Source organism: Chiloscyllium punctatum, chromosome 12 (genome assembly GCF_047496795.1).
Source record: "Chiloscyllium punctatum isolate Juve2018m chromosome 12, sChiPun1.3, whole genome shotgun sequence".
In the NCBI taxonomy this organism is placed as follows: Eukaryota; Metazoa; Chordata; class Chondrichthyes; order Orectolobiformes; family Hemiscylliidae; genus Chiloscyllium; species Chiloscyllium punctatum.
In genome coordinates this window covers 73,535,883-73,548,293 of record NC_092750.1, presented here as the reverse complement: position 1 = coordinate 73,548,293, position 12,411 = coordinate 73,535,883, and the positions used below count along the sequence as shown (strand labels likewise).

Genomic DNA, 12,411 nt, shown 5'->3' with positions numbered 1-12,411 from the left:
AATACTTGAAATAGTTGATTACCAATTGCATTTTTTCAACATCTTCCACTGCACCGATTATAGTCAGTAACTGAACGTCACTCAGAAGGCACCAACATGGCCAAACTCTTTAAATTACATGGAGACAATCAAACTCTGTTTTGAAAGGATGGAGCATAGGGTCCAATTACAGGCTAATAGGGAGGAAGTGGATAGGTGGGGTCCAAACAGCACTGATATCTCTTCAGTATCATTGAGGAGGGGTGGGTTAGTTAGTGAGGAAGGAAGTGAGAGAAAGGAAGAAAAAGAGGGGAGAAACAGAGAAAGCAGGACATTAAAGTTGGATACAATAGGAAGCAGATATCTAGAGGAAGATATTCAGAGCAATGCAAAGGAAATTTGTAAGCCATTGTGGACATAACAAGACATTGCATCAATAGGGTTAGATAGGGAATTTGAGAAGGGGTCAGACGGGCAGGTAAATGGGCAAGCAGGCTGGGTACAGTGGGGGATAGGCACTGAACAAAGAGGGTGGGGGGGAGGGGACCAATATTCAGATACTTGCCCTTGTTGTTGTTTTGGACTGTGTGAATCCATCATAGAGAGAGAAAGCAGAAAAAAAGGGGTTGGGTAGGAAGGGGGTCACAAACAATATTTTATTCAATTACTATTTGAATAAAAATATTGTGTATAAATATACTGAGAATATTGCAACTGACAAAATAAAAATATATCAAAAGAGCAAACAAACAGTTGCAAACATCTAGACCGATAGCTCTAGGTGCTCTGCACACGAGGCTAGCATGCGATAGCCAGGGGCAAATGATTCTAAAGCTTCAGCAAACAGAACAAGGCAAGTCCAAATAATCCGGAAATTAAAAAGAAAAACCAAAGAAAACAAAACAACAGAATCAAACAAAAATGCAAGAAAGAAACTGAAATCCAAGTAGAACATAGTGAAAAGCATGCACATTTTCACAGTCTCTGCGTGGTTTGCTGCTTCAGAATCATCGTATATTCCAGAAGAAAGCAAGGAAAGGAAAGCTCGACTTTTGCTTCATAGCCAGCTGGATCATTTATTAATTTTATTTTGACTTTGTGGGTTTATTTTGCTGAACAAAATATAGAGTTTCACCAATTTCAGAAAGGTGACTGTGGTGTAATTGGTTAAACTCTGATTCTGATTAGGGAAACTTGCTTTCTGTCAGTGCAGTAAAGTTTTCCACAGCCAAGTGACAGCTGGGGTATCTGCAGCTTCAAGGTCAAACGAGAGGATAGATTGGACAACAGGTACTTACACTGAGCTTGAAGGATTTGGTCATCCAACTTTGCTTGGATATAATATCTGCTGTATGGTGGCAACACCAAGGCCAAGCTGCAAAGGGAATGAAGAGGCAATATCACATTTGAAACTGGTCTAAGCAATTTCTGTTTGTTTCACTGGAGATCTGGGATTAACATTTAAGGAGAATTTAGCAATTTCTAAAGTATTTCACAATGTTCAGGCATAACAAATATCCTTACCAACAACACTAGTGTTGGTATATGGCACCCCAGTCAACCCAGATAATCAGGGATCCAGATTGTTGTACAAGACAGTTGGCCTGTCTGAGAGTTGTTTGTTGCGTGTGTCTGCTGTCTGCTCCAGTCTATAGTTAGACTATGTAACTTAAACCATCTAGCTTCTGTCTTATAGGAGATACACATGTTTGCATCAATGAATGTAGTTAACTGGTCTTACTCTACTGTAATGTGCTATTTTACGAATACACAGTAAACCTTTAGTGTTATTCAAGATCGTGACTCTTCTTCTGAGGCTTCCTTGTAGTCATCCATCACCAAATTATATTACTAAACCTTTAGAAGAGGGATCACTGGCAACATTTTTATTCCAAAGAAGCAACAGCAGAACTAGATGTTAGCTAACAACATCTCTTACAACACAGACCATCTTCTAAACTTTCTCATGTGGGACAATGCCATTAAGTAAAATATTTATGTAATAAAGAATTGTGTCAACATTCTGGATTAAAGTTATATATCTGTTAACTTAAAGTTATTTTAATTTAAGTAATATTTTCGGAGAAGCCTCTAGAAGGCTCTGCAAACAGACAATAGAAAGAAACAAGGAAATTAAAGTTTTACAAAAGATTGGTCATCCTCAACAAGAGTATTGGGGCTAATTCTAGTGAGTTTGCGTACAGAAAAAAGATCAGGATTTTAGAATTGGTTCCAGAGGGAGATCCATTGGCATGGTGCTTAGACTCATTTTGAAAAAAAGGGGCAGCACGGTGGCTCAGTGGTTAGCACTGCTGCCTCACAACACCAGGGTCCCAGGTTCAATTCCAGCCTTGGGTGACTGTCTGTCTGGAGTTTGCACATTCTCCCCTTGTTTGCGTGGGTTTCCTCCAGATGCTCTGGTTTCCTCCCACAGTCCAAAGATGTGCAGGTCAGGTTAACTGGCCATGCTAAATTGCCCATCGTGTTAGGTGCATTAGTCAGAGGGAAATGGGACTGGGTGGGTTACTCTTTGGAGGGTCAGCGTGGACTGGTTGGGCCGAAGGGCCTGTTTCTACACTGTAGGGAATCTAATCTAAGATCGTAGAGCTTGGGTAACCCAGTAAAATTCAGAAAAACAGTAAGTAACATGGAGGGCTGTAGCAGATTTCAGAAGGATGCAAATAGACAGGTAAAATGGAGAGGCAGATAGTTGATGAAATTTAACAGAGAAAAGTAATGAGATATTTATTGGGAAGAAGAATGAGGAGAAACAATATGAGCATCCATGGGAACACTTTAAAGGGTTGTAGGAATTTGCAGGTGTACATAGACACAGGACTTGTAGCTGACAGGACAATTTGAGAAAGCTGTTAAAAAAGGCATACAGAGTCCTTACTTTTACAAACAGACAGGAGAAAGAAATGAGGAATGGTCTGGTCATACCCAACAAGAGTATTGGGGCTAAGTCTAGTGAGTTTGCATACAGAAAAAGATCAGGAGTTTAGAATTGGTTCCAGAGGGAGATCCATTGACATGGTGCTAATGATGAAACACTTCAATTGTGTGAAGGACTTTGAAAAGCTTAGTTTGTTCTCTCTATAGCAGAGATGGTATAGGGGAGATTTAATAGGTGCATTCAATATTATGACGATTTTCCATTGGCAATTCACGGCAAGATTTCCTAGCAACAGAAAGATCAGTAACCAACCACAATTCGCAGATTTAAGGAAATCGGCAAAGAGCAAAATGGTTCTGTGGAGATTCTTTTTACACTGAGAGTTGTTGCAATTGTAACTTTCAAAAGGAAAGAGGATAAATATTTGAAGTCAGAATATTGCCAGGCCTATGGGAAAAGAGGTGCATGGTTACTCAGGCAACTCTTACAAATAGCTAGCACAGACATGATGGGCTGAGTGGCCTCCTTCTGTGCTATATGATTTTAATGATGGCTAATGCAGAGTTCAGATTACCCTTGAAGGATGGACAGTGTTAGACTTAGGTTATCAATGGCGTGAACTCAATGATTGGGTTCAATTTGCCAACTGAGCAGGGATATCATATTTGAAAGACAATGTTGACGGAAGGCATCAAAGTTAACTAAACTGTTGATTATCTTTTTTTCTGTCTTGTACCATCTCACATTATATTTAAATATCCAGTGTAACTCATCCTATTTTCAAAGCAGATGCCTATTGTTTCATATGTCTCCAATACAACAGTTTATCCCACTTACCTTTGTTACATAACTCTTAATTAACACCATTTCTCCCACAACCCAATAATGGAAGTCCTAAAGTCTCACACCGTCTCTGATATCACACTTATATGTTTCATTAACAATGAAATATGTCGGGAAAAAAACAAGTATCAAAGTGAGAAGTACCACAGATACCTGTGAACAGGTAACCGCTGCAACTTACATCATTGCTATTTGCAAAAGGGGAAGGTTACAGGCAAACTGTGGCTGTAATACTACTGTGAATGTGCAATCCCAGCTTGATGTATTATAATAGATTTATTACCTGTAATCAGCACTTTGCACTGGGCACCATGTGTATGTTCTAGTTACTTCATCATTATATCTCTGCAAAGAGGAAGATAGTGATAGACGTATACTTAAATGTGAGATTTTAACCTGGCAACACATTAGACTTCACACAAGTTATTTGAATCTTTAAGACAACTTCTGACAATAAGCATAGAGTCACAGAATCATGCAGTATAGAAGAGGCCAAAAATAAAGACTACCTACACTAGTCCCACGTTCTCTCAGTAGGCCCATGGCCTTGAATGCTGATACTTCAAATGTTCATCCAAGCTGTGAACCAGTCACTGATCCATCCCTTATCATAACATGACATCCCTTCTGTCTCTTAGTATTTTCAGTTCTTTTCACAAGGGAATGCAAAGTTATGGACAGTTATCCCGAAAGTTCTAGATCACTCCACGTGGCATGTAAAGCTTCACATTCCCCAAGAAATCAATGCTACATTTCCTTAGAATGGAATCTTTAAGCATTAGCTGTCTATAACTGAGGAAATTATCATGTTGTTAACCCAGCTCCTTCCTTCCCCTTGAATACTATTTTTCAGGTGGAGATTTGGTTAAAAATAATCAGAATATTGATCATACTGAGTCAATACCTCATTTAGATATGTTACTGTCAAGCTGTGCATCATAGGGATGGTGAGAAAGAAAGATATGACTTATAAAGCATTTTGTCATAGGTCTCATTAAAACTCAACCCTTTGTACACTTGGGACTTCAAAGCTATGTGAAATATTCAGCAGTTGTTTACAGAGCAAGTGAACTCAACAATCAGCAATAGCCAACTGATCTAATGCAAAGAGGATACTTGGAGTAAGACCAGTTTCCGACCTGTCTTCTTTTCACAATGGGATTCCAATCATCCTATAGTTCCACCAGGACAGTCTGAAGGAGTTCTGCTTTGCCCAACCCAACCAGGCCCTATCCACCAGCCTCCATTAATAAAAGCAAAATACTATTGGGGAGGCACAGTGGCTCAGTGGTTAGCACTGCTGCCTCACAGCACCAGGGTCCCAGCCTTGGGTGACTGTCTGTCTGGAGTTTGCACATTCTCCCCTTGTTTGCGTGGATTTCCTCCGGGTGCACCAGTTTCCTCCCACAGTCCAAAGATATGCAGGTTAGATAAATTGCCCATAGTGTTAGGTGCATTAGTCAGAGGGAAATGGGACTGAGTGGGTTACTCTTCAGAGGGTCAGTGTGGTCTGGTTGGGCCAAAGGGCCTGTTTCCATACTGTAGAGGATCTAATCTAATCTAAAGATGTTGTAATTCTGAAATCTGACAACATCAATGGACTTGGAGACAGAGTTAACATTCTGAGTCTCTTATTGGGAGGCATTGGCTTAGTGATATTATTGCAAGACCTATTAATCCAGAGACCAGTAAGTTTGAATCCCACTATGACAGATGGTGCAACCTGGATTCAATTTTTAAAAGTCTAGAATTAAGAGTTGAATAATGACCACGAAACCAGTGTTGACTGTTGGGAAAATTTTCATCTAGTTCACTATATCCTCAGGGAAGGAAACTGCCCTCCTTAACTCATCTGGCCTACATGTAATTCCAGATCAAGAGCAACGTGGTTGACTCTAACTGCCCTCTGGGCAATTAGATGTGAACTGACTTACTCTGGGTGTGTGCCAATATACTCCTGGTGTGAACTGATTGACTTTGGACCCATCTTGTCTTTCTTGTCCCATTAGCATTCTTTTTGCCTTCCACCAACATCCTTTTTGCTATTTAATCTTTCCTGCTATCTACACTATCTTTACTTCTACTTAAAGCCTCTTAAATCTCAAACTTTTCCCTGTTCTGACAAGAGATTAATGGCCTGAAATGTTAGCTCTATTTTCCCACCATAGATGCTATCAGATTGCTGAATATTTCAAGATTGTTTTACCAGACTGAGCCATAATGTTTGGCGTATTTAAAATTTTCTTATGTACTGCTAGGAAAGAAGAAAGGTTCGTCAGTTCCTACTGAAGGTTCGCATTACCTCCGCACAATGCAGCATCAGCCTGGGTTAGCTATTGATTGGACTGTTACTTGGTAAAGCTGATACACAAGGAAGGCGTACATTTTCACTTATTATAGGCTACAGTAGTCGGAAAGATGGGCCTAAAAAAATAGAGCTCTGTCCATATCTTCGAATTGTTTTTTTACATAAATTATAGAGTCATAGAGATGTACAGCATGGAAACAGACCCTTTGGTCCAACCTGTCCATGCCGACCAGATATCCCAACCCAATCTCATCCCACCTGCCAGCATCCGGGCCATATCCCTCCAAACCCTTCCTGTTCATATACCCATCCAAATGCCTCTTAAATGTTGCCACATCCTCTGGCAGCTCATTCCATACACGTACCACCCTCTGCGTGAAAATTAATTCCCATAAATACCTAAGACCATTTTATGCATGCTAGGTTATGGTCTTTGTTTGATTGGATGGGCATTATTCACCATTTTGAAGTTTATCAAGAAGACGTGGAATTACAAATTGTTACAGGCGATAATCTATTACCTCATCCAGGGATTTGAGTAGAGTTCGAATGTCACTTGTACCACTCTTCCCATCAATCATGTTCCTCCTTATCTGCATCACCAGTGATGAACAGAGCAAACAAAAAGAAACAACAGCACGTGAAACCGTAATTTCCTCCAAAGTGATGGAATGGGAACACGCAGTCAGTACAGGAAATGGCTGTTGATGGCATTAGAATTGTCAGATAATGGGATGGATGAATTGTAAATTATTGTCAATTCCAATGTTTAACTGTGATTCATGCAGAACTTTGCCTGATTGTAACATGATGAAAACAATGATGATTAAAATGGGAAATAACATGTATTTTTCAGAACGTATTTGGAGTATGGCGTCATTTGATTGGAAAACATAAGAACAACTGACAATTTGTTCACATCAATATCAGAGGGAGGATAGTGATAGTTTAGAAGAAGTGCAGTAAACATTGACATGGATGGTACCATGTGGCTTGGTAAAGTAGATAGAGGAAAAATGTCTCCTTTAGTAGATACTAAGGGCCATAAGTATAAGATAGTCAAATAAATCCAATTGGGAATTTAGCAGATATCTCTCCCTGCAGAGAGGGTGAGAATGTGTGCTAAAGTAGATGATGGTCTCTCACAGGATGAGACTGGCGAAATAATACTGGGAAACAAAGAAACTGCAGAGACTTTAAACAAGAGTTTTGTATCACTCTTCATGATAGAAGGTGCAAAAGTGTTATGGACCATACCAAACCTCCTCAAAGGTATATTAAGAAGATAGCCCAGACCCTGACTTTTTCTTACTTTAAAGACTAGTGCCAGACATTGCATTGCAGAAGCAATTTGATTGGTCGAACGACCGGTCTTGAAACTGAATAGACTTTATTAGAGTCATAGAGTTGTACAGCATGGAAACAGACCGTCCATGCCGACTAGATATCCCAACCCAATCTAGTCCCACCTGCCAGCACCCGACCGATATCCCTCTAAACCCTTCCTATTCATATACCCATCAAAATGCCTCTTAAATGTTGCAATTGTACCAGCCTCCACCAGTTCCTCTGGCAGCTCATTCCATACACGTACCACCCTCAGCGTGAAAAAGTTGTCCTTTAGGTCTCTTTTATATCTTTCCCCTGTCACCCTAAACCTATGCTTTATGGTTCTGGACTCCGCCAGCCCAGGGAAAACACTTTGTCTATTTATCCTATTCATGCCCCTCATAATTTTGTAAACCTCCATAAAGTCACCCCTCAGCCTCCGACGCACCAGGGAAAACAGCCCCAGCCTGTTCAGCCTCTCCCTGTAGCTCAAATCCTCCAACCCTGGCAACATCCTTGTAAATCTCTTCTGAACCCTTTCAAGTTTCACAACATCTTTCCGATAGGAAGGAGACCAGAATTGCATGCAATATTCCAACAGTGGTCGAACCAATGTCCTGTACAGCCGCAACATGATCTCCCAACTCCTGTACTCAATACTCTGACCAATAAAGGAAAGCATACCAAACGCCTGCTTCACTATCCTATCTACCTACAACTCCACTTTCAAGGAGCTATGAACCTGCACTCCAAGGTCTCTTTGTTCAGCAACACTCCCTAGGACCTTACCATTAAGTGTATAAATCCCGCTAAGATTTGTTTTCCCAAAATGCAGCACCTCGCATTTATCTGAATTAAACTTCTCAGCCCATTGGCCCATCTGATCAAGATCCGGTTGTAATCTGAGGTAACCTTCTTCGCTGTCCACTACACCTCCAATTTTGGTGTCATCTGCAAACTTACTAACTGTACCACTTATGCTCGCATCCAAATCATTTATGTAAATGACAAAAAGTAGAGGACCCAGCACCAATCCTTGTGGCACTCCACTGGTCACAGGCCTCCAGTCTGAAAAACAACCCTCCACCACCACCCTCTGTCTTCTACCTTTGAGCCAGTTCTGTATCCAAATGGCTAGTTTTCCCTTTACTCCGTGAGATCTAACCTTGCTAATCAGTCTCCCATGGGGAACCTTGTCGAATGCCTTACTGAAGTCCATATAGATCACAGCTACTGCTCTGCCCTCATCAATCCTCTTTGTTACTTCTTCAAAAAACTCAATCAAGTTTGTGAGACATGATTTCCCACGCACAAAGCCATGTTGACGATCCCTAATCAGTCCTTGCCTTTCCAAATACATGTACATCCTGTCCCTCAGGATTCCCTCCAACAACTTGCCCACCACTGATGTCAGGCTCACCGGTCTATAGTTCCCTGGCTTCTCCTTATTACCCTTTTTAAAGAGTGGCACCACGTTAGCCAACCTCCAGTCTTCTGGCACCTCACCTGTGACTATTGATGATATAAATCTCAGCAAGAGGCCCAGCAATCCCTTCTCTAGCTTCCCACAGAGTTCTAGGGTACACCTGATCAGGTCCTGGGGATTTATCCACCTTTATGTATTTCAAGACATCCAGCACTTCCTCCTCTGTAATATGGACATTTTCCAAGGTGTCACCATTTGTTTTGCTACTTTATATATCTTTCATATCCTTTGCCACAGTAAATACTGATGCAAAATACTCGGTTAATATCTCTCCCATTTTCTGCGGCTCCACACAAAGGCAGTCTTGCTGATCTTTGAAGGGCCCTATTCTCTCCCCAGTTATCCTTTTGTCTTTAATATATTTGTAAAAGGCTTTTAGATTCCCCTTAATTCTATTTGCCAAAGCTATTTCATGTCCCCTTTTTGCTCTCCTGATTTTCCTCTTATGTATACTCCTACTTCCTTTATACCCTTCTGTGGATTCACTCGATCTATCCTGTCTATACCTGACATATGCTTCCTTCTTTGTCTTAAACAAACCCACAATTTCTTTAGTCATCCAGAATTCCCTGTACCGACCAGCCTTTCCTTTCACCCTGACAGGAATATACTTTCTCTGGATTCTCATTTCTGAAGCTTCCCATTTTCCAGCCCCTTTACCTGCAAACATCTGCCCCCAATCAGCTTTTGAAAGTTCTTGCCTAATACCGTCAAAATTGGCCTTTCTCCAATTTAGAACTTCAACTTTTAGATCTGGCCTATTCTTTTCCATCTATTTTAAATCTAATAGAATTATGGTCGCTGGCCCCAAAGTGCTCCCCCACTGACACCTCAGTCACCTGCCCTGCCTTATTTCCCAAGAGTAGGTCAAGTTTAGCACCTTCTCTGGTTGGTACATCCGCAAACTGAATCAGAAAAGTTTCTTGTACACACTTAACAAATTCCTCTCCATCTAAACCCTTATCACTATGGCCGTCCCAGTCGATGTTTGGAAAGTTAAAATCCCCTACCATAACCACCCTGTTATTCTTACAGATGGCTGAGATCTCCTTACAAGTTTGTTTCTCAATTTCCCTCTGACTACTATGGGGTCTATAATACAATCCCAAGAATGTGATCATCCCTTTCTTATTTTTCAGTTCCACCCAAATAACTTCCCTGGATGTATTTCCGGGAATATCCTCCCTTAGCACAGCTGTAATGCTATCCCTTATCAAAAACGCCACTTCCCCTCCTCTCTTGCCTCCCTTTCTCTCCCTCCTGTAGCATTTGTATCCTGGAACATTAAGCTACCAGTCCTGCCCATCACTGAGCCATGTTTCTGTAATTACTATGGTATCCCTGTCCCATGTTCCTAACCATGCCCTGAGTTCATCTGCCTTCCCTGCTAGGCCCCTTGCATTGAAATAAATGCAGTTTAATTTATTAGTCCTACCTTGTCCCTGCCTGATGTGACTGTTTGACTCGCTTCTGTTCTCAGCTGTACCAGTCTCAGATTGACCTCTTTCCTCACTATCTCCCTGGGTCCCATCTCCCCACCTTACTAGTTTAAATCCTCCCAAACAGCTCTATCAAATTGCTCTGACAGTATATTAGTCCCCTTCCAATTAGGTGCACCTTCTTGTACAGGTCACTTCTACCCCAAAAGAGATTCCAATGATCCAAAAATGTGCATCCTTCTCCCATACACCAGCTCCTCAGCCATACATTCATCTGCTCTATCCTCCAATTCCTGCCCTCACTAGCTCGTAGCACCGGGAGTAATCCAGATATTACTACCCCTGAGGACCTCCTTTTTAAATTCCTGCCTAAATCTCTGTAATCTTCCTTCAGAATCTCAACCTTTCCCCTTCCTATGTCATTGGTTCCAATGTAGATAATGACCTCTTGCTGGCCCCTCTCCCCCTTGAGAACATTCTGCACCCTCTCTTGAGACATCCTTAATCCTGGCACCAGGGAAGCAACACACCATTCTGATTTTTCGCTACTGGCCACAGAAACCTCTGTCTGTACCTCAGACTAGAGTCACCTAACACAATTGATCTCCTGGAGCCCGACTTACCCCTCACTGCATTAGAGCCAGTCTCGATACCAGAAACTTGGCTGTTCATGCTACGTTCCCCTGAGAATCCATCACCACCCTACATTTTTGAAACAGCATTCTTGTTGAAACAGGTATAGCTACAGATGGCTCCTGCACTAGCTGCCTACCTCTCTTACCTTTCATAGAGTCATAGAGATGTACAGCATGGAAACAGACCCTTTGGTCTAACCTGTCCATACTGACCAGTTATCCCAACCCAATCTAGTCGCACCTGCCAGGATCCGGCCCATATCCCTCCAAACCCATCCTATTCATATACCCATCCAAATGCCTCTTAAATATTGCAATCATACCAGCCTCCACCACATCCTCTGGCAGCTCATTCCATACACGTACCACCCTCTGTGTGAAAAAGTGGCCCTTTAGGTCTCTTTTATATCTTTCCCCTCTCACCCTAAACCTATGCCCAGTAGTTCTGGACTTGTCCACCCCAGAGAAAAGACTTTATCTATTTATCCTATCCATGCCCCTCATAATTTTGTAAACCTCTATAAGGTCACTCCTCAGCCTCCGACGCTCCACAGAAAACAGAAAATATTCCAACAGTGGTCTAACCAATGTCCTGTACAGCTGCAACATGACCTCCCAACTCCTGTACTCAATACTCTGACCAATAAAGGAAAGCATACCAAACGCCTCCTTCACTATCCTATCTACCTGCAACTCGACTTTCAAGGAGATATGAACCTGCACTCCAAGGTCTCTTTGTTCAGCAACACTCCCTAGGACCTTACCATTAAATGTATAAATCCTGCTAAGATTCACTTTCCCAAAATGCAGCACCTCGCATTTATCTGAATTAAACTCCATCTGCCACTTCTCAGCCCATTGGCCCATCTGGTCCAGATCCTGTTGTAATCTGAGGTAACCCTCTTCGCTGTCCACTACATCTCCAATTTTGGTGTCATCTGCAAACTTACTAACTGTACCACTTATGCTCGCATCCAAATCATTTATGTTAATGATAAAAAGTAGAGGACCCAGCATCGATCCTTGTGGCACTCCACTGGTCACAGGCCTCCAGTCTGACAAACAACCCTCCACCACCACCCTCTGTCTTCTACCTTTGAGCCAGTTCTGCATCCAAATGGCTAGTTTTCCCTTTACTCCGTGAGATCTAACCTTGCTAATCAGTCTCCCATGGGGAACCTTGTCAAACGCCTTACTGAAGTCCATATAGATCACAGCTACTGCTCTGCCCCCATCAATCTTCTTTGTTACTTCTTCAAAAAAACTCAATCAAGTTTGCGAGACATGATTTCCCACGCACAAAGCCATGTTGACTATCCCTGATCAGTCCTTGCCTTTCCAAATACATGTACCTCCTGTCCGTCAGGGTTCCCTCCAACAACTTGCCCACCAGTGAGGTCAGGTTCACCTGGCTTGTCTTTACCGCTCATCTTAAACAGTGGCACCACGTTTGAAAACCTCCAGTCTTCCGGCACCTCACCTGTGCCTATCGATGA

At 41.9% G+C, this 12,411-nt stretch overlaps 1 protein-coding gene and 1 long non-coding RNA gene across 6 annotated transcripts in view; one reads left to right on the top strand and one right to left on the bottom strand.

Moving 5' to 3' along the window:
- The window catches only part of LOC140483933 (uncharacterized), a 92,982-nt gene extending 85,950 nt beyond the window's left edge, over positions 1-7,032 (top strand). For both annotated transcript variants that reach the window (XR_011962064.1, XR_011962065.1), the window contains one exon: positions 5,977-7,032. This is a non-coding gene — a long non-coding RNA (uncharacterized lncRNA). The remainder of the gene's footprint in view (positions 1-5,976) is intronic.
- The window catches only part of LOC140483931 (voltage-dependent calcium channel subunit alpha-2/delta-2-like), an 839,332-nt gene that overhangs the window by 68,208 nt on the left and 758,713 nt on the right, over positions 1-12,411 (bottom strand). For 3 of the 4 annotated variants that reach the window (XM_072582777.1, XM_072582773.1, XM_072582775.1), the window contains 4 exons: positions 6,548-6,619; positions 4,002-4,063; positions 1,278-1,354; positions 545-562 (listed from right to left, as the gene is read on the bottom strand). In XM_072582777.1, the coding sequence (XP_072438878.1) occupies positions 545-562; positions 1,278-1,354; positions 4,002-4,063; positions 6,548-6,619 (229 nt within the window). The remainder of the gene's footprint in view (positions 1-544; positions 563-1,277; positions 1,355-4,001; positions 4,064-6,547; positions 6,620-12,411) is intronic. The other variant, XM_072582774.1, reaches the window with a different exon arrangement.